General features: G+C 44.8%; 1 protein-coding gene and 1 pseudogene across 2 annotated transcripts in view; both read left to right on the top strand.

Moving 5' to 3' along the window:
• AFF3 (AF4/FMR2 family member 3) overlaps positions 1 to 26,247 on the top strand; it is a 577,629-nt gene that overhangs the window by 536,339 nt on the left and 15,043 nt on the right. For both annotated transcript variants that reach the window (XM_040267685.1, XM_040267684.1), the window contains 5 exons: positions 2,704 to 2,905; positions 4,748 to 4,869; positions 15,965 to 16,028; positions 19,351 to 19,487; positions 25,908 to 25,979. In XM_040267685.1, the coding sequence (XP_040123619.1) occupies positions 2,704 to 2,905; positions 4,748 to 4,869; positions 15,965 to 16,028; positions 19,351 to 19,487; positions 25,908 to 25,979 (597 nt within the window). The remainder of the gene's footprint in view (positions 1 to 2,703; positions 2,906 to 4,747; positions 4,870 to 15,964; positions 16,029 to 19,350; positions 19,488 to 25,907; positions 25,980 to 26,247) is intronic.
• Positions 19,559 to 19,995, top strand: LOC120851767 (annotated as a pseudogene).

Here is a 26,247-nt window from a genome sequence, read left to right as displayed (position 1 = left end):
TTATGATGAAGAAGAAAAGATTGTATGTGCTTGACAATATTTAGTGTAATAATTTCCTTTCCTACAAGTGTTTAAAATCATGTTTAAAATCCTGGTAGTCTACTGGTTAAGACTTCGCTTTCCCAATGCAGGGGGTGTGGGTTCGTTCCCTGGTTGGGGAGCTAAGACCCCACATGCTTTGTGGCAGGAAAAAAAAAACACATAAAACAGAAGCAATGCAGTAATGAATTCAATAAAGACTTTTAAAATGGTCCACATCAAAAAGTATTTTAAAAAATAAAATAAAATCATGTAGTACATGCCTTAAAACTCAACGTTCAAGAAACTAAGAGCATGGCATCCAGTCCCATCACTTCATGGCAAATAGATGGTTTAACAATGGAAACAGTGACAGATTTTATTTTCCTGGGCTCCAAAATCACTGCAGATGGTAACTGCAGCCATGAAATTAAATGACATTTGCTCCTTGGAAGAAAAGTTATAACCAACCTAGACGGCATATTAAAAAGCAGAGAAATTACTTTTCCAACAAAGGTCCATATAGTCAAAGCTGTGGTTTTTTCAGTAGTCATGTATGGATGTGAGAGTTGGACCATAAAGAAAGTTAAGCACGGAAGAATTGATACTTTCGAACTGTGGTGGTGGAGAAGACTCTTGAGAGTCCCTTGGACTGCAAGGAGATCCAACCAGTCCATCCTAAAGGAGATCAGTCCTGGGTGTTCATTTGAAGGACTGATGCTGAAGCTGAAGCTCCAATACTTTGGCCACCTGATGTAAAGAACTGACTCATTAGAAAAGCCCCTGATGCTGGGAAAGATTGACGGCAGGAGGACAAGGGGACAAGAGAGACTGATATGGTTGGATGGCATCACTGACTCAATGGACATGAGTTTGAGCAAGCTCTGGGAGTTGGTGACGGACAGGGAAGCCTGACTTGCTGCGGTCCATGGGGTTGCAAATAGTCGGACACGACTGAGTGACTGGACTGAACTGAGTGCATGCGTGCTAAATCAATTCAGCCAGGTCCAACTCTTTGCAACCCTATGGACTGTAGCCCACCAGTCCCCTCTGTCCACGGAAATCTCCAGGCAATAATACTGGAGTGGGTTGCCATTTTATCCTCCAGGGGATCTCCCCGACCTAGGGATCAAACCGGCGTCTCTTATGTCTCCAGCAAGTGGATTCTTTACCACTATAGCACCACCTGAGTACTGTATGTAAAATAACGGAGACTTAGAAATAGGGTTTCTTTACTCATGTGTCGAGAAACCATTACATTCAGACAATTAACATCCATCTTCAGCTTCAGTGTTTCATCCTCACTGGCTGAGCTACTTCTGATTCGCCCAAGGCAGTTTTCTAGAACACAGCTTCTCACTTCTAAGTCGTTGGATGCACAGTGCTTTTTTAAACCAGAAAGCTGTCATCAGAAATTCTCTCCCTACACAAATGTGTTTGCATAGCATTAAGCATCTCGGTTTCTTACTTGTTCTAGAGGCCTACATTTGTAATTTCTACACTGTGACCACCAACTAAGGATATTGCTTAAAAAATAAGAAGTGACCTTAATGGCTTGTTTGCAGTGATAGCCACCACATGCAATTAAGAAGTGATAAATGCAGGAATAATGACTAACTCTTTGTCCAATGAATTTACCTTACATTACCTGACTCCACCAGGTGGAGAACCATCCCAAGTTAGCAATGATTGAGTTCATTTTGGGCTAATGTGTCTTCCTACTCTTTTTGTTTCCACGTGAAGTAATAGAGAGAGCCCTATCCACATTGCATACATTGTAAAGACCCAGATATAAGTGACTCCCTTCTGTGACAGTCCACTGGGATGTATATTTAGGCATAGACAATAGTTTTGAAGGTAAAATAAGGAACTAGAAATCAGAAAATGTCATTTCTAATGACTGTTTCAGTTCTTTGTATTCTGATCAATGCCTGCTTGCCTAACAGTTGGAAGGTGGCTTCATGCTTGATTATTCTGAGATTGTGTTATTCTCCGTGTGATAATTAGGGAGAAGGCAATGGCAACCTACTCCAGTACTCTTGCCTGGAAAATCCCACAGCGGAGGAGCCTGGTAGGCTGCAGTCCGTGGGGTCGCTAAAAGTAGGACACAACTGAGCGACTTCACTTTCACTTTTCACTTTCAGGCACTGGAGAAGGAAATGGCAACCCACTCCAGTGTTCTTCCCTGGAGAATCCCAGGGACGGGGAAGCCTGGTGGGCAGCCGTCTATGGGGTCGCACAGAGTCAGACACGACTGAAGCGACTTGCAGTAGCAGCAGCAGCAGCAGGTGTTAGCTAAAGTCCTTTTGGAAGTAGAGATCTCATGTATCATTTAATTGAGTTTCCCATTACCTGCTGCTCTCACTTGTTAGGAAAACAGTAAGTGGTTTGCTGTGTATTTTGAGATCCTTGGATGAAAAACTTGGGAAGTGAGAGTATTATTCTTAGTCGTTTAGCTCCAGAATTACTCTTAATTCTGGGAGAATAAGTAAAGAAACAATGAACAAAATCTGCTTGTCGTTTGTTACAGTCCTAAGGCCATAAAATTGTTTCCTGGCATAAGAATCCCCAGTAAACGTCTTCCTACCAACAGGTTTTAAATGGGAGGTTTGGGTCATATATAAAACATTTTCCTTCCCCTGTGCTGAGTGTGTGACATTCCATTACTGTGACTTCCTTTCTCAGCTTGGCAATACCAATAAATAAAAATGAAAAAATGCTCCGGTCGCCCATCTCACCCCTCTCCGATGCATCTAAACACAAATTCTCCGGCGAGGACTTAACTTCCTCCAGCAGATCCAACAGCAACGGTCTGTTCACTTCCACCTCCTCCAACAAAAAGCATAAGGCGGAGAGCCAGCTGCAGAGCCATGCCGCGGACCTCACGGTAGGTTGATGCCCTCCTGTCCCATTTGAAACAGAAATGAAACCGAGCACAGCCCTTACTCTGCCTGTAACCCAGCTCGGTCTAAACTCCAGCTCAAGGCCCCTCAAGGCAGCCCTGAGTGCTGCTCTGGGAAGACCAAGCAAGAGCTGCCCTTTGCGTCTTGCACAGGCTGTGGCAGAGGAAAAAGAGGCGGTATTTTAAGCCTCTTCTGCTTAGGAACCTCTTTGGAGGACCTCATTTTCCATTCTGAAAAGAAACAGCCCCATGTTCCCATGGGCCCACATGGACCCGGCTCCACCCCTGTGGACATTCACGTTGCATGTGAGTTCCTCTTTAAGAGTGGGCATCCCTGAACTGTGCATCCTCCAAGTACTTTATTTAATTTCAAACTCCCCATTGTGCTTCTCAAAACCAGCAGGGCTTTATGAGGCAAGGAGAAATGAGACTTGGCAATAGGACTCTGCAAACAAACAGGGGAGGCAGCATTTCATGCTTTATCCAGTGACTCAAAGAGGCAAAAAAAAAAAAAGTTGTTAAGGTCCAACAAGAGCCACAGTCTTACTGAACCATCAGGAAACTAAGCCTCTTAGGCACCCTCATTTGAGAGCAGTTCTCTTTAGTTCTAGGATACAAGAATCTGAGAAGATCATGTTAGGAAAATCGGAAATAAAAAGCAAGCAATTCAAATTTTAAACCAAGCACAACTTCTCTTTGCCTCTAGAGCCTTCTATCACAAGCAACTATGATGTGCGGAGAATCTTTAACCAATTACAGACTTTATTTCGACCTTCTTTCACTGAACAGGTGTTTATCAAGGAAGTACTTATTGTGTCCCAGGCATTCTGCTAAGCGATAGAGATGCATTGATGATCTAACAGATTCAGTCTCTGCCTGCAGGAAGCTTACAGTCGAGCTGAGGAGAGCCACTTAGACCAGGGTTCACACACATCCGTAATTTACTACTCTGTCTGCCAAAAAGGAAATGCCCAGAGTCCTAGAGGCTGTCATAACAAAGAGGCTTGAGCTGCACATAAAATCAGCCCATATTTAAAGAAGCACTGGTATCCGCTCCACTTTAATTACTTCAGAGGAATCCATTTGCATCTCCTAACCAAAGACAGGAGATTGTTTTATGATCCAAATGATCAGCGCACAGTAGCTGTTCTTTATATATCTGTATCTCCAGGGGGAGAAAAAAAAAAAGGATGTTTAAATTTTTCCCCAGATAGAGAGTGTGCCTTTTTAAAACACATCTTAAATAATTTCTTGCGATACCCCTCAGCTCTTCCTGTTCGTCACAGACAGCTGATGAGAACCAATCTATGACCTGAACCTCTCATGAAGGATGAACACAGCTCAGTGGTTCTGAGAGCTCAGGTCCTAGACCAGCACTCTGAAACTTGTGCGGAATGCATGTTCTCAGGCCCTCCCCCAGACCTGCTGAGACGGAGATGCTGGTGGTGGCACTCAGCTGTCTGTGTGTTAATGGTGACTGTGATGCAGTCAGTTTGGAGAACCGTGGGCCTAGCAACAGGGAAGAGTAGAGCCTGCGTCCGAAGCCCCCAGCCTGCACCCGCAGTAGCCGTCCACGCTTCGGCAGGTTCAGGATCTGGGTGCACTAGAGCAAAACCAAGACCTCCCTGGTGATGTTTCCGTGCAGATGGCATCTGACCACACACGTGAAAGCTTCCAGCTTGAGACCTGAAATGCATGCGTTTCTCTTTCTTAATCGAAACAGAAAGCACTGTCGTGTCTAACCTAGAACCCAAGCAATTCTAACGCATTATTCCTTCAGCCAGAGGACCAGTTTCTCAAAGGCGGCTGTGTTTGTTTGTTTTCTAGAAAGCAGCTCACAACAATTCCGAAAACATTCTCCACAAGTCACGGCCACAGACAGAGCCCTGGTCTCCAGGCTCCAGCGGCCACCGGGACTGCAAGAGGCAGAAACTCATCTTCGATGATATGTAAGTGCGGGGTATTGTGGATATGGGGAAGGCCAGATAAGTGGGACCGGGGAGATGGTTTATATGTGTCTACAGATTAGACACATATAAACCCTAGTGTGGCCATTTCTGTCATGTGACCCAGTCAGTTAAATGTCACCCTCTCAAAGGAAATTGCTGAGTGCACCCCCTGAGCCCTTGGCAGGGAGTGGTTTGAATGGATGGAACAGCCAGTGCTATCATGGTTGTATCCAGGATGCCAGAAATCTAAGGCAAATGGCATCAAGGAGTCTTATATTTCTGAGTACCTGCATTTGGGGTTGTATGCTACCAGAAAGAGGCATTTCTGTCTTTGTAAACTGTAACAGGCAAAGAAAAATAGTGATTCACTCCTGAAAGCTTTCTGTTCTCTAAAATGCTATAGTCTTTATAAAAGTGTAAATAATTCTTATACAGGAAAAATATCCTGTCATCCGTCCCCCCATCATAGTGCCAAAACCCAAGTATTTCATTCCCAGCATCAACTTAAGAGGAGGAGAAACAAAAGAAGAACATGAATAAATATAGCATCCTGGAATGCTCGGGAGATGCTGAAAATGACACGAGAAATGATAAAATGATACTGAAAATTATTTAGGCTCTTAGGGAAAAAAATATGTGTCAAGGACAAGCCTCGAGGGCAGGAGATACGGTTTCAAGAGTTTGGCTTGAATCCCATTTTCAACTTCTGCTGTTCAGCAAGCATACAATTGTGTATCTGTGGGAGGCACACCCTTAAATCCCCAGTGAGGACCAACAGACAACAGTGAGAGACCCCGCTGCCCTCTGACTGCTGACCGTCCGGCTGAGGGGACAGAGTGTAAACCACACGCCCCACCCACAGTCAAAAACCAAAATGGTGCTAAATGTCTCTGAGTCCCTGCTTCCTAATCAGAAAAAGTGAGTCATGACACTGTCTCCTGGCGGGTCCCCTGAGACCCAGTGAGATGGCCTCTTCTCAGAGCAACCACCTGGAGAGGCGAAAGCTGTCTCTTCCACCCTCATCTTCCTCCCAGCCTTCTCTCCCATCCTGTCTTTACCAAGCGTGTAGACCAGGTCTGTTTCTTCATGTCCAAGAAACAGGAATACTAAGTTGTCTTCCTCAGGCCCTGCGTGGACCTCATTAAGCTAACGAGGAGATAGACTTCGAGGACTGAGAGCCAAATCCGGATTCTTTGTTCCTTCGTTGGACACACTCCCAGATGACTGAGTTTAGTAAAGTGTAAGGATGGCCCAGGAGAACGTGTGTTTTTCTCCTCTTCCTGTGATCGCACCTGCACTCAACCCCCCACACATTCTCCCCTGACCCTCACCAGCTCCCCTTTCCCTCATCTCACTGCCCTGGGCAGCCAGAGAAGTGGTAATTAATCCCCAGGGTGAGGGGCGTGTAACGGGAGTACAATCCAATCCGACAGTCAACTCCATACATAATTAGTGTTTGGGGGTGTAAATTGTTCAAAGGGAGCTTTAACCATTAATAAAAACAGGCAGTTGGAATTGTGTTTAATGACAATATGGAAATTTACATTTGGAAGATGTAGGAATCTTTTGATTTTCATCTTAATTAAGGATGCTCTCCCTAATATTAAGAAACAAATTGAAGATAAAGTAGTTACTATACAGATGGGTCAGCCTCTGTATCCTTTAGCTTGAAACTCAGTTCCTAAAGGAATGAAAAACAATTATACTTGTCTTATAGGTCAAGTCTTTATAAGAATGGAAATGTGGCTCTGTACATCATTCAAACCAAGCTTGCTGAGGTTTTGGGTCCCAAACCTCCTCTATTCATCTCAAGAAGCTTGCTGAGGAGGAGGGATAGACTAGGAATTTGGGGTTAGGAGAGGCAAACTAGTATATATAGGATGGATAAACAGCAAGATCTTTCTGTATAGCATATTCTCTATCCTGGGATAAACCATAGTGGAAAGGAGTACAAAAAAGAATATACGTATGTGCATAACTGAGTCACTTTGCTGTGCAGCAGAAATTAACATCGTAAATCAACTATGTTCAATGAAAAATAAATTTAAAAAAAGAATAGTGCAGATATGATGAAAGATCTGGTGACAGGGAATAAAAAAAGAAGAAGAGGAAGACTAAGACTTTGTCATAGTCTAACAAAGTGAGCATACACACACATTCAACAGTAAGGTACCCGGAGCATCAAACATATCAAGGGCGTGGTGTTTAAACACACACATATGGGAAATTAACATGTAAGGCGTTTTCCAAAGCATAGACCAGAAAACTAAGTCTAAAACAGCAACAGCTAAATGGTCCTACTTGGACCTGCAGCTCCTTGGACTGTTTACAAGAGGAAATGTCTCTCAATCTGCTGAGACGGTGGCTAATGTAATTTTGTCCCTATCTGTATCAAACCAAGAGGCTGTTATCATGCATTCTTCCCATTAGCAAACTGTGATTTTTCTGGCTGACAGCTACAATAAAACTGTTTCTCCTTTTATGGATATAGATAGAATTTTTAAAAAGCCCTCTTACATATCCATCATACGGAGAGAGAGACATCTTCCAATTGCCATGTGTCCCAATTGATTTGAAATCCATGACAGTAAAAGAAACACGCGGCTCAAACAGCCACTCAACCACTGAACTGAGAAAATCATGGGGAAATTCTTGAAAAACAACAGCAGGCACTGTCTCTTCCTCGGAACAATAAAAATATGGGTCTTAGGAGATCACTGGGCTAGGAAGTCCCCCAAAAGTGTGTGAAGTGTTCAGCTGGTGTGTGCTGAGGTCCAGAAGCGGGAGTGGGAGTATCTGCTTCATTCCTTCAGTTATTAATTCAGGGAAGATGGCGGTACACGGGAGGCCTCTCTAGGAAACTCCTCTGCGATTTTCAGCCTCCTGCTTTCTCTCCGTTCTGCACCAGCTTCAAGGACCATGACTTGGCTCCTGTCACTTTCCTTGACTTCTCCTCACTGGAGGTGTCAACAGGCGGTGACATGAACAAAGAGAGACCACCAGAAGGAAAGAAAGAACTAGAGAACTGGCACCAAAATGATTTAGAGTTGATAGAAGTCCAGTTGTTGCATTCCCAAAAGTAACAGTTGCCATCGTGTCATTTCACTTTCAGAGCTACATCCTGGAGCATTAAAAAAAAAATAGTAAACTCATCCTTTTGTATTATAAATACTCGTTAATGGTTGAATACACACGCATTTCAGACAACAGCCAGAATTCAGCAGGCACTCCAATAACAACTGTTGAATCACCTTAAATGGAATAACATTCTGGGGGCACGGGGGTGAAAATGTTAGTTGCTCAGTCATGTTCGTCTCTTTGCAACCCCATGGACTATAGCCCGCCAGGCTTCTCTGTCCATGGAATTCTCCAGGCAAAAATACTGGAGTGGGTTGCCGTGCCCTCCTCCAGGGGATCTTCCCAACCCAGGGATCAAACCCAGGTCTTCTGCACTGCAGGCAGATTCTTCACCATCTGAGCCACTAGGGAAGCCTGTCTGGCGGGGGCAGGGGGTAGTGCCTGCATCTTTTTTTTCTTTTTCTTTTTTCCGTGAATGTAAGGAATTACTACAGGCAAGTCAATTTAAATTCATAGGCTTCCAGCCCCTTTTCCTAGGTTACTTACCAATTCAGCAGGTACCAGGTGGTGCCTTCAGAATGGAGATAGAACTGAACAGAATAACTTATTTTTAAAATGTGGTCCAGATCAGCCTAACCTGCAGGCTCAGATGGGAGGCAGTAATGACTGCACCTCCTCCTCCCCTGACGTTTAGCCGTTTAGCCGTGTGCCACTTTCACTCCTCGGCAGGGTTGTTTTTGTTTTTTTTTTTTAAGCTTCTTATTTTGTATTAGGGAATAGCCGATTCACAGTATTGTAATAGCTTCAGGTGAACAACAAAGGGAGGCAGCCATCCATAGACCTGTGTCCATTCTCCCCCAAACTCCCCTCCCATCCAGGCTGCCACATAACACTGAGCAGAATTCCCTGTGCTATAATCCTTGTTGGTTATCCGTTTTAAATATGATGGGGCTTCTCCAGTGGCTCAGTGGGTAAAGAATATACCTGCAGTGCAGAAGACACGAGATGAGGGTTTGGTCCCTGGGTTGAGAAGATCCCCTGGAGAGGGAAATGGCAACCCACTCCAATATCCTTGCCTGGAAAATCCCATGGACAGAGGAGCCTGGTGGGCTACAGTCCATGTGGTTGCAAAGAGTCAGACGTGTGCGTGCGTGCTGTCTCCTCAGTCGTGTCTGACTCTTTGCGGCCCCATGGACTGTAGGCCACCAGGCTCCTCTGTCCGTGGGATTCTCCAGACAAGAATACTGGAGTGGGGTGCCAGGCCCTCCTCCAGGGCATCTTCCCGACCCAGGGATCAAACGCGTGTCTCTCATGTCTCCTGCACTGGCAGGCGGGTTCTTTACCACTAGTGCCACTTGGGAAGCCCAAAAAAGTCAAACAGGACTGAGCAGCTAGGCACACACACAACATTTTAAATATAGCAGTGCATACATATGGATCCCAAGCTCCCTAATTATCCCTCCCCACAGCCTTCCCTCTGGCAACCGTAAGTCCATTCTATAAGTCCATGAGTCTCTGTTTTATAAGTAAGTTCGTTTGTATCATCTCTTTTTAGATCCCACATGTAAGGGATGTCATCCGATATTTCTCCTTCTCTGCCTGACTATCTTCACTCAGTATGACAATGTTTAGGGCCATCCTTGTTGCTGCAAATGGCATTATTTCATTCATTTTAATGGGCAGCTCTGGTTTTAAGGTGACACTGGTGTGATTACCAAACTTTTGTTTCAAAAATCTGTTAGGAATTTATGTCCATGAGTGACAGCACTTCATTCAACCCAAAGCCTAGAAACCGATCTTATTAGTGCAAAGCCAGGAGCTATAAATCGCTTGGTGTCATCACTAGTGACGGGAGAGTTATTGGCGGTGGAAAATCTAGGGAACAGCTGTGTCACGAAGGCCTCTGTGCAGACGTCTGAGCACAGCTGATAGAGAAGCGCTTGGCCTCCGTTCCCCCATGCCATATTGCTGTGCCAGGGAGCAAGAGAACCCCAGGTGCCAACCTGCCTGCCGCTTCCAGAAGGATGTGCCGACTGTTGCCCACATTTCACAAGGAAGAGTCAGTCATGATCGTCACATTCAGCCAAACCTCCGAATGCCCCATCTGTCCCCATGGCATTGATTACAGGAGCCCAGCTACTGAAACCTCCAGACGCCAAGAAAAGACTCCCTTGCCACGCGATGCTGAAGCCACGACCTATGCCGTGTGGCTGGCAGGTCAGGAAGACGAAGTTGGCACTTATGATGTAATGATACTTAGCATTCTTATAGCTGAAAGGATTTTAATTTTATAGACGATGGAAGACTCCTGTAAGTGAAAGGTCAGGTGATTTATTCAAAGGACCCCAACTGAAATCCTTACGTAGGTGATATTAGATCAAGGCAGGGCCCTCCTGTAGTGGGCTGGCCGTGACCATTCCCTTCCCAAGGGGCCCCCCTGCTTCCCATCGCTTCAAAGCTGGACCCCACCCTTCCTGATAATACCATTCCTGTGCCTTTCTTTCTTCATATGGAATTTTTTCCCTTATGAAATCCCTCTCAGCCAAGGTTTTTTTGTTTGTTTGTTTTTAGTCAAAACAGAGAGAAAGAAGGAACAAAAGGATTTGGCCAGAGGTTGGGAGGGCAAGAATGGTGGACAAGGCCTTTCAGATCATTCTGATTGAACTCTGAGCCCTCTGATCCTTTGAAGAGCTTTGTAAAATGACTTTATCTTACCTGTAACACCTGGAGAAGAACAGCAATCAAATTGATGAGTTTCCACTTAAACAGAAAGCTGCTTATGATAGAATGACAAAAACTTGCCACATTTAGCCTGCGTGTCCTGGAAAGCATGTGTTATTTTCTAAGTGTGGCCAAGAGAGGAGCCTCCTGTGAGAGCCTGCGACCTGTAGGGGACACGATGAGTCATCGCTCGTGTTTCTGAGAAGCCAGGGATTTAGGGGTTCCAGCCAACATCAAGAACATAGAAACAAAAGCTGCATTTGAATCCTTGTGCTTAAAAGCTAATGTGCTTAGTTGCTCGGTCACGTCCGACTCTTTGCCACCCCATCTTCTGTCCATGAAATTCCCCAGGCAAGAACACTGGAGTGGGTTGCCATTCCCTTCTCCAGAGGATCTTCCTGACCCAGGGATCGAACCCATGTCTCCTGCCTTGCAGGCAGATTCTTTACTGTCTGAATCACTAGGGAAGCTGTAAGCAGCCTTCTTGCTTCTTTCTGGAAGCACTCATAAAGCCAATGGCAACACCGGGGCCCCTGGCTATGAAGTGCCCTCAGCCACAGCAATCATTTAGTGCCTGGGAAACAGTTCCTCCACTTCTTACTCGTTCTTCTTAGGGAAGAAAGAACCTCACAGCTTGGGCCATGGTAACACCTGCAGGACTTATCAGATGACAGGCTGACAGGCTCTCAAGATGATGAATTCATTTGGTGTGCAGTTGCCTCATTGTCTGATTTGGATTCCAACTCCCTAAGAAAATTATCTCGACTTGTGCGGTGCCAGGGAACCTGTTTGTTCAGACACGTCAGGCTCTCCGTCTCTGCCAGTTTTCACAAAACAGGCTGGCTCTGCCGGGTTGGAGGGGGGTGGGTACGGGCGTTTCACAGAGGTAGGAGTCCCAGAAAGCTGCCTGCCAGCCTGTCCGTGGGAAAGCATTCGGTTCCATGTCAGTCACGCAGGAGAACAAAGCGTCAGGGCGCTGTGATGCTCCCAGGCCAGCAGAAACGAGAGGGTGGCCCAGACCTACTGCTGCTTAGAACTAAGGCCGCGTGTGTGCGGGGGGGGGGCCGCTGGGAGGAGAGGAGGACGTTGCTCTCTGGATCCTGTGCTCACATTACTTTTGGTGCCAAGAGCTCTTATAATAGAGATACGTGTGGCTCAGCCTAGGTTTTCAGATGCTCCAAGCCCAGGTTCTGAAGAGCCCCGGAGATGCGGTCAGTCACATGTGTGATGTTTAAGTGTACTTTTCTTAGGTTTTCTCACAGATTAGCATCACATACCATCACCCTGAGAAACAATGTGAAGAATGTTATTATCACAATAAAAAGCCAAACTCTAGGTTTTCCACATTTAAAAAAAAAAAAGAAGAAGACTCGAGGAAAAATAGGTTTGAACACTGAGATAACTGGGTTTCGTTTTAGTGCCTCTGCAGTCTTATATTCTGTAGCTGCCACAGTGGTGACAACAGTTTTATCTTCCTGCTGGCTTGAAGGTCACCACCAGAGTGATGCCTTCCTGACAGCACGTGTCTATGGAGTTGCCGGGCAATCTGGGTAACGTCCCATCATCCAGTTGCCTTTATAATGATCTGACCTGGAACCAACACTCTAGAAATCACCTGAGAGGGGAAAAAAAAAAAGGGCAAATCAGCAGGCAGTCTTCAGTGAGTCAGTGCAGTGAGATGCAAAGATGAGAATTCTCATGTGCTCCTAGATAGGCCCTGATAGTACATTTCTTCAGCATCTCAGGTTAATGTTGTCACTCCTGTGACACAGCCAGAAAATAGATGTGTTACTTATCCACATACACTATGGTGAGAGTCTGTGACTCAGACTCCATCTCAGGTTTAAAGAATACATTTACACACTACAGATAAAAACAGCACTGATGGCGGCATCCATATGGGGAATTCGAGGCCACTGCCACCCTGGGGATAACTTAAAAGGCTAGTAAAAACGAAGATGCCTTGGCTTATTACCAGAATTCTTTCAGGAAAACAAAATGCGTTTGAAAAAATGATGATCTGTCAGTGACAAGGTCTACAAAAAAGAGGGCAAGAGAAAAATGACCAAACTCCTCTATTTGAGTGTGGGACAGATAATGATGCAGAGAACATCAGGTTGCCATGGAGATGTTCTCTGGCTCATTGGCTTCGAGGCTGCACCCCATCAGAAGCCAACATACTCTCTCTCTTCTAAACTGGAAATGTGAATGCACGGGGGACTCATTTCTCTTCTACCATGTACCTACAACAACAAGGTGGGAAAGATCAAAGAGGTCTATGGCAGAGCCCACGCTGAAAATATTCCAGCTGCCAACTTGCACACATGCAATGACTGCAGCCCGGGACAGCTCAGAAGGTAATTAAATGCCTGGAAGCGAAATGCGATCAAGAAGTGGTATCTGAGATCAGGAAAGACATAGCTGAGCATGAACCAACATTACAAGAAGGCTTTTTGTTGTTGTTCAGTCACTAAGTCATGTCCAACTCTTTGTGACCCCATGGACTGCAGCACGCCAGGCCTCCCTGTCCTTCACCGTCTCCCAGAGTGTGCTCACACTCATGTCCGTTGAGTCAGTCATGCCATCCAACCATCTCATCCTCTGTTCTGCTTTCTCCTCCTGCCTTCAATCTTTCCCAGCAAAAAGGCCTTAGGGCCTGAGAATTTGAGGGACAAGCAACATCTGGCTCACTGTAAGCATTTAGTGAAGGAGCAGAGAGGAGGGTGTTCTAGGGAGGAGGGAAGGGATGAGCAGGGCTTCTAAAACAGCGCTGAAATGTTGACCAGCCAGTGAGGACACCACTCACTGTGGTTGAGGGACTTGGTGAGTAAGTAATGCAGTGAAGAAGGTTAGGCAAGCTTACTAAGGACCAGGACTGAGATTCAGTTTCAGAGGCTCTGGAGTTTGATTTTAGATCTATGAGTAGGGTGGTGATATATAATGAAAGCCATGTTTTACAAACGTTGCTCAAGAGTTAAAGCTCAGGAGAGATGGGACAGGAGTGAAACTGGAGGCCGGGAGAGGTAATGAAAGCCTGGACCTGGGTGGATGTGGTCCTTGAGGAAAGAAGGGGATATTGACAAGGAAGCGTTCATAGCAGCAGGGAGGAAATGGATGGAGGTACGGCAGCTCCTTTCCCGAACAGGTAGGCTGCAGGACCCCATCTGAACTCAGTAGTCAGACCTGGCTTCTAGCTAGCGGTAGATCTGGTCTTCTGTTCTGGCGCATTCAGCAAAAAGACAAAAAATATTGCAGAGGATTTTAAGATGTGAGCCCACTCTGTATGGTGCCATTATGGTGGCTATGTGGCATCCTGCAGTTTTCAAAACCCATAGAATGTGCCACACCAAGAGTGCATCCAAATGTAAACTGCAGACTTCAGGTGATAATAACCTGTTAGTTTAGGGGTGTTTTTAATCTGACTGTGCCGGCATGTGGGATCTTCTCGTGCAGCATGAAAACTCTTGGTTATGGCATGTGGAATCTAGTTCACCGACCAGGGATCAAACCAGGGCCCCCTGCAGTGGGAGCTTTGAGTCTTAGCCACTGGACCATCAAGGAGGTCACTCAGTTTAGGTTTATCAGTCGTAACAAATGGGCTGCTCAATTGAGGGGGGTTAGTAGTAAGGGAGGCTGTGCACGTGTACCAAGTGGTTTATGGGGACTCTGTATTTTCCACTTCATTTTGCTCTGAGCCTAAAACTGCTCAGAAAACTTGACAGTCTATTAAAAAACAGGAACAAAAATAATGTAAATTGCCAGAGTTGGCATCAAAGACCCAACAGATAGCCAGTATGTGTTCAAAGGTCAATCTGTGGACAAAGAAGAGTAAACCACCATGAAAAGCAACCAAAACATCATTCAAATGGAATAAACATAGAGGAAATAAATTGGAGAAAGAAGAGGTGGTCGAAGCTGGGCCCTCCTTTGAAGGAACCCACAGCCTTCACCCACCAGTGCAGATCCGTCAGGATGAAAGGAAGGGCTCAGGCCTGTGTGGCAGGGAAAACATGAAGGGATCGTGACCCAGAAATGGGAGTTTCATCATACACATAAGGGGGGCCCTGCAGCCACGTTCCTATTTTCTTGTTGGGAAAGTTAAATATTCCCAGTGTGTTACCACAAGTGCTGACGATATTTTATGGGGAAGAAGAAACAGAAAACCAAGGTCTTTCTCTTGCTTCTGTGATTTGTGACCCAAGATTAAGTATTTGCTTTGATCCTGGTTTGATTTTTTTTAAGCATTTTGACCGCTTAGAATAAAAGGATGCTCTGGCTACCTAATATTGTAGTATGGAAAAAGACCCATTAGAATCTGAAAGAAGGCAGTTCAAAATAAGTATGTAAAATAGACTACACAGTGTATGATTAATATCACTACTAACATCTTATCTCTTATTCAGAGTGTGGTGCCTTACGTTGAGTATTCATGAATAGGTCATAAAGACCCATAGTACACAAAAAGTTTATACTGATGGTACTTAAACTATGTAGATTTTTGAAAATCCACCTGACGAAGTACTTAAAGGTGCTGTCTGATGAGTGGTTTAGTGTAACTTGGGGTCATTTCACAGTCTCAGATTCGTCTCTGGATGAATTACCTTCATCTTGCAGCAGAGTCGGGTTATTGCTTTAATAATGCCCACGCCTGGGGTTAAATGTTTACCAGCCAGCTAATCAGAACTCAAGAGAATACAAGCCCTGTTTGCATTGTGACAAGGTAGACATCATTTTGCAATTAGCTTCATTATAACTGGAATGTAATCATTCCAGTATCACCTCTTTTCATTTCTCACTGCAAAGCTTTAAAATAATTATAGAGACACATACAACTTTAGGTACCAGTTATGCAAACAAGCACCGATTTTCATAAGGCTAGACAAACACACACACCTATGCACATGTATACAATTATTATATCTTTGCCATCCTTATATCAAAAGGAGATTGTTTTATGTAAATGTCATGTGAAATAAGATTTTGCATTTTCTTAACCATGAGATAAAAAAATCTGACTTACAAATTAGGCACTGGGGATCCATGTTAAAAAAATCACGGTAAATGTATATATTTATCTACATATATTGAGCATGTTTTGAATTGCTAACTTAAGAACAATATAATGGTGGTCTTTTACATATAGGCAGTAGTTTGGAAATGCAAAAAATATATATACTTGATTCCATCTTAAGCAGAGTCTTGAAATTGTGGTTCAAGTTTGAGCAAAGGAAAGAATATTCGCTGAAGATCTTACACTTACACAGTAATGATGTTTCGTGTCACTCTCTCCTTGTAGGCCACGCAGTGCAGATTATTTTATGCAAGAAGCTAAGCGAATGAAGCATAAAGCAGATGCGATGGTAAGACCTTTTCTCTCCAGATCTGTTCCTCCAAATTATGTTTGTACCGCAGCTTCATTGCTGGGGCAGCATAGCCAGGGTAATTATAAAATCTATTACAAGGATGGCTGGGTCTGTTAAATGCAGAAGTGTTTATATAATCCAGTGCTCATGGCCCAATAAATTATGACCTCAACTAATAATGTCTGACTTGGAGGAAGCCCTGGATAAACAAATATTTCAATTTAGTCCTAAAGTTTGAATGGGAACAAGAGGCAATGGAGGCAGTGGGTGGTAGTGTTTTTTTTTTTTTTTTTTCCTTAAAAAAAAAAAAAAAAGGTTTGCATTTTTCTCCCTTGTTAGCCTGGCCAATCCTTGGCTTGGTCCCAGGATCAAATCCCTTTTCAAAAAGACTTTTGTTCTTCATGTGTACCTGCCAAAATAGATACTTCCTCTGAAACTGGACAACCAAGAAACTATTATACACACATAAGACCGTAAAGCTACTATGATTTGATGTTTTCAAAGAGTAAGTTTTCTTATTTGGGAAAGCTTAACGCCTTCAGGCAAGAGATGGAAAACCTCTGATTTTTTTCTGTAAGAGATCACATGGTTGTCCCATCTGAAAATCTCATCCTGAAGGACCCCTTCTTCCCTGGCCATTTCAGTCCTGCTCCCCTCCAGCGTTCATAACTGAGATCAGGGCACTAGTGATGAGTAAGGCATCTCAAATGACCTTCAGTTCAGTTCAGTCGCTCAGTCGCGTCCGACTCTGAAACCCGATGGACTGCAACACGCCAGGCCTCCCTCTCCATCACCAACTCCTGGAATTTACCCAAACTCATGTCCATTGAGTTGGTGATGCCAGCCAGCCATCTCATCTTCTGTCGTCCCCTTCTCCTCCTGCCCTCAATCTTGCCCAGCATCAGGGTCTTTTCCAATGAGTCAGTTCTTCGCATCAGGTGGCCAAAGTATTGGAGTTTCAGCTTCAACATCAGTCCTTCCAATGAACGCTCAGGACTGATCTCTTTTAGGATGGACTGGTTGGATCTCCTTGCAGTCCAAGGGGCTCTCAGATGACCTTCAGAGTATTATTCTTCCAGGGTTGCAGATGCATAAACTGTAACCTCACCCTCCCCAATGCTACTGAGGTTGTCCACCAAGCATTTATTAGTATGAAGCTCACACTGCCTGGGTCCACTGGTATACAGGGGAAATAATCACAGCGTATCAGAAAATACAGAAGGGAAGTAGGAGGTAGAGTTCGTATCCTCACAATCCCACAGTCTGATGGAGCACGGGTCCCCAACCCCTGTGCCACAGACCACTACGGGTCTGTGATTCGTTAGAAACCAGACTGCATAGCAGGAGGTGAGTGGACCCCTGTGCCACAGAGCACTATGGGTCTGTGATTCATTAGGAAGCAGACTGCATAGCAGGAGGTGAGTGGTAGGCAAGCAAAGCTTCATCTGTATTTCAGCTGCTCTCCATCCCTCACTTTACTGCCTGAGCTCTGCCTCCTGCAGGTCAGCAGCAACATTCTATTCTCTTAGGAGTGTGAACCAATAAATACATGTATACATGCGGGTTCAAGGGTTCTAGGTTGTGCACTGCTTATGAGAATCATCCCAAAACCATGCCCCGACTCCAGTCTGGAAAAATTGCCTTCCACAAAACTGGTCCCTGGTGCCAAAAAGTTTGGGGACCTCTGTGATGGGGAGGCCTGGTTGCCAGTAGAAGCCAATGCATGGTTACATTGAATTTTAAAGCAGGAAGTTTCCTGCCTGAATCATGCAAGGTTTACCAGGATTCTTCATTCCGAGTCACCTTGCCCCTTCCTGCCCTCCCCTTTGGCATTGGACTCCTTTGCATTTCACTAGTTAATCACGGACTCCCTTCCACTTTGAGCTATCTCATGAGTGCACATTTTTTTTCTCTCTAAATACATGTTCCTAGAAGGAGCTTTTGGGTGTCAAGTGCAAATCACACAGAATCGGGTACTTCAGGAAATACTTGTTGAAAGAAATGACTTCCTTAATCTAAAAGCACTGCCAAGAAATACTCCTCTTAGGGTTAAAGCTGTTTAAATTTTTGATTTGCTAACACAGGAGAGTTTCCCCTTACATTTCTATTTCCTAAGGTGTCATGAATAATGAGAGGGTTTTGTGTTTTTTTTTTTTTAAGAGGCAAGACTTAGATCAGTAGTTAAGACTCTCTGTCATTCTGTTTTGTTTCATGAATGAATGTTTGAAAACCTGGGAGATTATCCAATCCCAATTTAGAATGTGCTATCCATCAAGAGTGAGAATGTACAGAACCACGAATCTGATGTGTACATTCAGATTTATGAGAACTTAAGAATGTAAAGCTGATATAGGGAAAGATTAACATAAGTTTAGAGGGTCTACAGTCCCCCACAAGGGGTTCCCCTGTGGCTCAGATGGTAAAGAACACAGGAGACACAGGTTCAACTCCTGGGTCAGGAAGATCCTCTGGAGAAGGGATTGGTTACCCACTCCAGTATCCTTGCCTGGAGAATCCCATGGATGGAGGAGCCTGGAGGACTGTAGTCCATGGGGTCACAACAGAGTTGGACAGGACTTAGCAACTAAACAACAGCAGCAAATCCTCCCAAATCAGTTCTGTTGATGCTCAGCATTGTATCCAAGCTGATGCCATTCCTTGAGCTGTGCCTCCCCTCCCTGTCTTTCCTCGCCCTATTCATGAAACAAATGAAAAATGCACGACTACACGGAGGCATGGAGATGTATTGGTTTGGCCACAAAGTTTGCTTTGGGTTGTGGTTGTTTTGTTTGTTTGTTTGTTTGTTCGATGTTACAGAAAAACCCAGGTGCACTTTTTGACCATCCTAATAGGTGTCACAAACAGTGTAAAAGATAATAACCAAGGCCTTAAATTGTCCAAGTGGGAGTATACCATAAAAATGTGAAAACTGTTACATAGGATCAGACCCATCAGCTTACACATATATCAATATTTAGCCCAACAGCAAGGACCAAGGAGTGAAGTTGATTTGACCATTAGGAGTTAAGAAAGAGGACAAGAGAAATCAGAGCAGCTATGAAGTTCTGTGCAATTCTGATTGTGATATGGATTTGGCGTACGTAACTCTGTTTAACCATTCATGCACTTGCCCGAAACCAGCAGGAATCTGTGAAAATAACTAGAGAAGGAATTACCCTATTTCTGTTTTTTCTGGGTTCCATTCACAAGAGTTTGGAACTTTAAAGTCGAGTTTCTCAAATAAAGTATGTAGATTTTGTGACAACGCTGTTTGAAAAGCTCTTCTTGAGGAAGGTACTGTGCTCACTCCCTTGATCAGGTGGAAAAGTTTGGAAAGGCTCTGAACTACGCAGAAGCAGCCTTGTCATTCATCGAGTGTGGGAATGCCATGGAGCAGGGCCCCATGGAATCCAAGTCTCCTTACACCATGTATTCAGAGACAGTTGAGCTCATCAGGTAAGCACTGCGTTTCCTTGCAAGAGGGTGGGGCAGGGAGGTGGAGGGAAGAATATATATGTATAAGTACCATGAACACAGAAAAAAATCACACCATCTGGGTCAAAACAGTGAGCAGGCTTGCCACTGCAACAGCAAGCAGGTGACTGGAGGGTATTCAAAAATGGTATTGCAGTGCGGTCGGATTCCGTACACTGGGCTTACTGTGAGGAGATGCAGTATATGAGAATGACAATGTAAGAGAAGCCACGAGGAGGCTTCCTGAGAGCTTTTGTAATGACAGGGGGGTACATATTAAGAGAGCGCCGCACCTGAGCATGAGGAAACAGGTCTTGCCTTTAGAGCAGTGGACAAAATATGAGGAGGGTAAATTCTACCTTGAACCATACCCTGAAAGAGGGTATTTGGGAAAGAAAAGAGAGAGGGGAATTCATCATGAAACAATCATGCGTCTAAACCTGTGGATGTGGCTTCCCTCAAGTACTTTATGAAGCTGGTTAAACCTGAAATGTGGGCTTCCCTGGTGGCTCAACAGTAAAGAACCTGCCTGCAATGCAGGAAACGCAGTTTTGATCCCTGGGTCGAGAAGGACCTCTGGAGAAGGGAATGGCAACCCACTGCAGTATTCTTGCCGGGAGAATCCCACGGACAGAGGAGCCTGGCGGGCTCCCGTCCATGGGGTCACAAAGAGTTGGACACGATGGAATGATCAACACTTTCACTTTCAAACCTGAAATGTACAAGGTAGAACTATCTGCGCTATAAATAAATATCTATTATAATCTGTGCTTTAAATATCTATTATAATTATTCTTGGGGGACAGAAAAAGATCACACTGTCAGCTACCAAGAAAACACTGGTTCATCCCCCAAATAAGATGGACGAGCTTGCAATGTGTTTTGGCATCTCCTGCCTCCTTTGATCTCTGTGTGAGTGAGGGTTGGGAGGGCGGCTCCTCCAACCCCACTGGCAGGAAGGAAGCTTTGTCTGCAAGAGACATGAGTTGCGGACTTCGCCTGCTGGGAAGTGGCAGAATTTGAACTCTTTTCACCTCTGTGCTGTGGTTTTATTATTATTATCTGATTCAATATTATTTAGATTTGTATAATCCAAATTCTAACTCCAATCAATAAATGATTCAGGAGTATTTAATAACAGGAAAGAAGGTGCAAGGGGATTTTAGGAAAGGAAACCCATCCTATGATGCTCTATCTGGAGAGGTACTGGCCTTGCTCTGGTTTAAGGCTTGGACCTGAGCACCATCCCCCAGCCTGAGTTAGGGCCACGGTGCAAACAGATGCAGGCTTTGTGCCAGGGACACAGCAGGGGCACAGCAGGGCCACAGGCAGGAGACGCCTATCTTCCACGATGGCTGCGTGGAAAGGCATATCCTTCATGTCACTAATGAACCATTAAGGGAATTTCACCCATTAATCGTTCTGAGAGAGCCTCTGTCATGTTTTATGTCTTTAGCTGGTTCAGCTGCTTGGAATAACGTCTAATATGCACTATATGAAATAACCCTTCCTAAAATTAACTTTAAGAGATTTTTCTAATTCTGGGATTCTAGGCCACTTGAGAGTAGCTGTGTCTGACCATGCCTCACTATTCCAGATGGACAATTTCTCATTTGCTCGTGGCTGGGCTGGGTATTCGTCGCTGGGCACGGGCTTTCTCTCGCTGTGGAAAGCAGGGCCTGCTCTTCGTTATGGGGTATAGGGCCTCTCCTCACCGTGGCTTCTCTTATCTCAGAGCACGGGCTTAGTTGCTCTGCTACATGTGGGCTCCTCCCAGACCAGGGCTGGAACCCATGTCCCCATGTATTGGCAAGCAGATTCTTAACCACTGGACCTCCAGGGAAGCCCTGGAAGATTTCTAATTATCCTAAATTTAATCTTCTTGGTATGCGTTGACCCAAGTCAATGGTGGTTTCCATCACTCTCCTTCGGGATTCAGGAAAGGATGACAGCCTTTGAAATTGTCATCCCAACATCAAGAACACATCATCTGCAAAACGCACTTTTCAAGAATGTTTCGGAAGTCAACGCTGTCCAGCCCTTTTTCTTATTAAAATATTTCTACTACACCAATGCATTGGTGATTCCTTCCTACTGTCTTCTTATTTGGTATAGTATTTTGGACTGTGAGGAAAATAAATTGCCATAGTAAAAGAAAAAAATTTAAAATTACTTTAAGAGATCTTGTTGTTCAGTTGCTAAGGTTTGTCCGACTGTTTGCAACCCCATGGACTGCAGCGTGCCAGGCTCCCTCGCCCTTCACCATCTCCAGGAGTTTGCTTAAACTCAAGTCCATGATCTTAGTTTCTCATGGTTCATCCTCTGAATAAGGCACAGACATGGATGCCCACAGGCAGGCGGGGAAGAAAGTGGGAGGAAGCAGACAGGCACAAGGCTGTAAGGTGTCCTAGGATGTAAGTGCCTTGAGCATGGGGGTGTGGGGGGGTTGTGGATCTGTTCATTAATGTGTTCATAGCCACTGGAGGAGCTCCTACAACATAGTATGTATTCAGTCAATAGTACAGATCAGCGGGTCAAAGGGCCTGTGGTGACCTGGAGTGTACACCGTCTGCTTAAGGCATTCACACTTTAAGAACAAACAAACAAACCCAAGCAGCAGTAATTGCCTGTTTCCATCAGATACAACTGGAGGTGCTAACATGCACACCCACTCTGCACCAGGGATGGGACTTTGCATGGGTAGAAAATACAGTCCATTTTTTAGATGATTGAGTAGAGTCCCTTAAGCTGCTCTGAAAACTAAAATAAGAGCTCTTCTTATCTGAGTTAGAAGATAACATTAATTTACTGCTTGAAACTGCATGTTGCCCACCAGGTTTGAGACTCCCTTCCCCCACTGAGAGACTCTGGGGAGCCAGGAGCACTGTTTTGGGGGAGGTGGGGTCCTGCCTTAGGTGCCCAGCTAAGGATGTGAGAGAATTCCTCTCTCCACCAAGGAGAAAGTGCCTGGGACACACTGGCAAGCGGAACCCCACCTCCTCAAATCAAAAATTGCACCATGTAGACTTCCTTGGAGGCCCAGTGGTTAAGACTTCATGCTTTCATTTCAGCAGGGCATGGATTCAATCTCTTTTCAGGAAACTAAGATCCCACATGCCAAAATTTTAGGAAAAAATTGTAGCACAAAGGCTCTGAAAATTAAATTGTAATTGGAACCACATCCCGCAGAAGTAGGCTAGGACTTGCCTGCTAAACCTAAACAGGATGACTTTCTTTTAAAAGAAAATATTTAAACAGGGCCCAGGATCTTCTAACATACTAGTCAGAATGTCTAACATACAGTAGAAATTCACTCGTCACACCAAGAAACAAGAAAATCACAGCCAAGATGAGAAAAAGACAACTGGTTGACACCAATAACCAGGACGAATCAGGTGTTAGAATTTATGACAAGGATTTTAAAGCAACTATCAGAGAAATGCTTCAACAAGCAATTACAAATTCTCTTGAAACAAACAAAAAAAAAATTGAACTCTCAACAAAGAAGTTATTTTGGAAAAGAACCAAATGGAAATTATGGAACTGAGAAATGTAACGGAAATATAAACCTCACTGGAGGGGGCATAGTAGCAGAGAAGTGATAATGGAGGATAGAAAAAAATCAGTGAACTTGAGACCAAGAAATAGAATCTACCCCCAGCCTAAGCAACCAGGAAACCAGACTGAAAAAGAAGTGGAGAGCTTCAAGCGCAATGACAGTAGACCCTCCAGGTCGTCCTTGGGGTCCCCGAAGGAGAGAATGGAGCTGAAAGATATGTGAAAGAAGTAATGGCTAGGGCTTCCGTCGTGAAGAATCCCCCTGCTGGTGCAGGAGACATGGCTTCTGTCCCTGGTGCAGGAAGATGCCACATGCTCCAGAGAAACTGAGCCCAGGAGCCACAGCGGGAGAAGCCCTCCCACTCCAGCTCGAGAGTAGCCCCCGCTCACCGCAGCTCGAGAAAAGCCCACGCAGCAAGAACCAAAATCAGCAAATAAATAGAACTATATTTTTTTTAAAGAAGTAATGACTGAAACTTGCCAAATTTGGCAAAAGACATAACCCTACAGGTTCCGGAAGCAGAGAAAACTCCCAACAGCCTAAAGCCAGAGCATTGCATGTCAGTACACCATCAAAACTACATTTCTGAAAACTGAAAACAAGCAGAAAGTCCTGAAAGCAATGAGAGAGGAATGGCACATCAGCCACAGGGCACACCAGTTCGGGCACAGCGGCGTGCGGTCCAGCGCCGCGGAAGCCGGAAGTGGCGTGCCGTGTCTCCAGTTCAGGCACAGCGGCGTGCGGTCCAGCGCCGCGGAAGCCGGGAGTGGCGTGCCGTGTCTCCAGTTCAGGCACAGCGGCGTGCGGTCCAGCGCCGCGGGGTCCAGCGCCGCGGAAGCTGGAAGTGGCGTGCCGTGTCTCCAGTGCTGAAGGAAGAAAACCTGGCTAACCGTGCACTTAGATTCAGGGAGGCCTCGTTCTTCAGGAATAAAGAAGAAATAAAAATATTCTCAGACTAAGGAAGATGAAAAGTTTGTATCTAACAGACCTGCCTTTAAAGGTTAGCTAAAGGAAGTTTCTCAAACAGAAAGGAAGCGGCAAAAGAAGGAATCTTGGACCAATAGGAGGAAAGGAAAAGCAACATAAGCGAAGAACTCTGGGCACATGCAATAAACCACCCTCCTGGTGAGCTATATAAACCAGAGTGGTCAGTGATTGAAATGAAAAATATACCACCATCTGATGATCAAGGCACACTGTTACTTGCTCAGTCATGTCTAACTCTGCAACCCTGTGGACTATAGCCCACCAGGCTCCTCTGTCCATGGATTTCCCAGGCAAAAATGCTGGAGTGGGTTGCCATTCCCTTTTCCAGGGGATCTTCCTGACCCAGGGGTCAAACCCAGCAGGTCTCCCACATTGTAGGAAGATTCTTCACCACCTGAGCTACCAGGGAAGCCTGTCTGACGCTCAAGGCAGTGTTATTTAAAGGCATAAACATGGAAGTAAGGTTTCCGCTCTTCATGCAGAGTAGAAAATGTTGATAACCAATAAACTGTGAGAAATAACCCTATGAAAATGAAACAAAGGGGATACACTCGAAAAGGGAGGGAGGTTCAAGAGGGAGGGAACGTAAGTATACCTATGGCTGATTCACGCTGATGTATGGCAGAAACCAAACCAATATTGTCAAGCAATGATCTTCTAATTAAAAATAAATAGATTTTTACACACTCGCCCTCTGCGATGGCCCACATTGTCTGCGGAGTGTGCTTTTCTCTGAACCTGAATAAATCCATTTCTTACCTATCAAAAAATAAATAAACTTTTTAAAAGTACTACAAATCTACATGTGTTGGAGACAATGTAATAATGGTACCATTTCTTGAGCAACTTGCAACAAGCCAGCCCACTATGCCAAGAGCTTTACAGATACTGTTTCACTTAATCTCTACAGCAGTGCTATGCAATCAGCAGTAAAGTACTCATCTTACTTTATAAAGAAGGGAAAGGAGGCTTAAAGATGTTAATTTGTGTAAGCTCCCATGACTGATAAGTGACTAACCTGGGATTTGAACCCAGGACTCCCTGACCATTCCCCAGCCTGCCTCAGGTCTCTCCAAGGATCTGCAAGTAACCTGGTGTATTATTGGAGAAAGGAATGACCATAGACAGCTGGTTCAGAGAAAAAGTGAGATGGAGTAAAGTTCGTAAAATCTGCTAGTCATGCATCCAGGACAGTTATACTGCTGTCAAAATAACAGTTTTGTAACAATCAAAAAAAAGAAAAAAGGTAAACCCACGTATTCATCTGAAGACAAAGAGTAAACATTTTTCTGGAGATTGGTCTGAAAGGGTTGAACTTTACCAACATCTTCTCAGCCACTCAGCCATCGATCAGAGTTTGTAAAAATGGATGCATCACCATATACGTGGGTAATGCTTGAATGGATAACACTCTTGACCATCTGTAGAATTTGGACTTGTATTGTTAAAAAGCAGAAAGGAGCTAGATGGTCATCAAAGTCAATTTGTTCTAGTCGTGACAATAATGTCATGGTTAGGGGAAATGGGGCAGCCTCAGCTGGCTTTCAAGAAAGAACTGACAGGGCTTCCCAGGGGGATTGCAGGAGACATGGCTTCAGTCCCTGGGTCAGGAAGATCCCCTGGAGAAGGAAACGGCAACCCACTGCAGCATTCTTGCCTGGGAAGTCACACGGACAGAGGAGCCTGGCGGGCTGTGGTCCACAGGGTCAGAGTCGGACGTGCCTTAGTGACTGCATAACAATAAAATCTGCAAGCACCATGAAGAACTAACAGAACCACCATCCTGGAAGATGTTCGATGGTTTAGTAAGAAAGCTTTATTTCTTTGTTTTCCTTTCCTTTTTTTTCTTTTTTCAGGTATGCCATGAGACTAAAAACCCACTCAGGCCCCAACGCCACACCAGAGGATAAACAGCTGGCTGCGTTATGGTAAGTGCATCATATCGGCTTAAAAGAGCCTCCCCAGCCTCTGCGTTGGCGAAGCTGGTAACCTGGTGCCAAAATGCGTGATGTGTTCACAATGCTTCTAACACACCAAACTGAAGGCATTTCTCAAGGTAGCCATGGAGAGCCTGCACCCTGCTGCCCTATGCAAGAGGTGAATTCATGACTAAAAGTGAGCAGGTCCGCGACACAAGGACTCGCTTTCCTCTGTGTGTGTGTGTGTCTGTCTGTCTGTATGTTCTAAAATCAGGTA

This window comes from Oryx dammah, unplaced genomic scaffold, assembly GCF_014754425.2.
Source record: "Oryx dammah isolate SB20612 unplaced genomic scaffold, SCBI_Odam_1.1 HiC_scaffold_25, whole genome shotgun sequence".
NCBI classification, from domain to species: domain Eukaryota; kingdom Metazoa; phylum Chordata; class Mammalia; order Artiodactyla; family Bovidae; genus Oryx; species Oryx dammah.
This window is presented reverse-complemented; position numbering and strand designations above follow the sequence as displayed.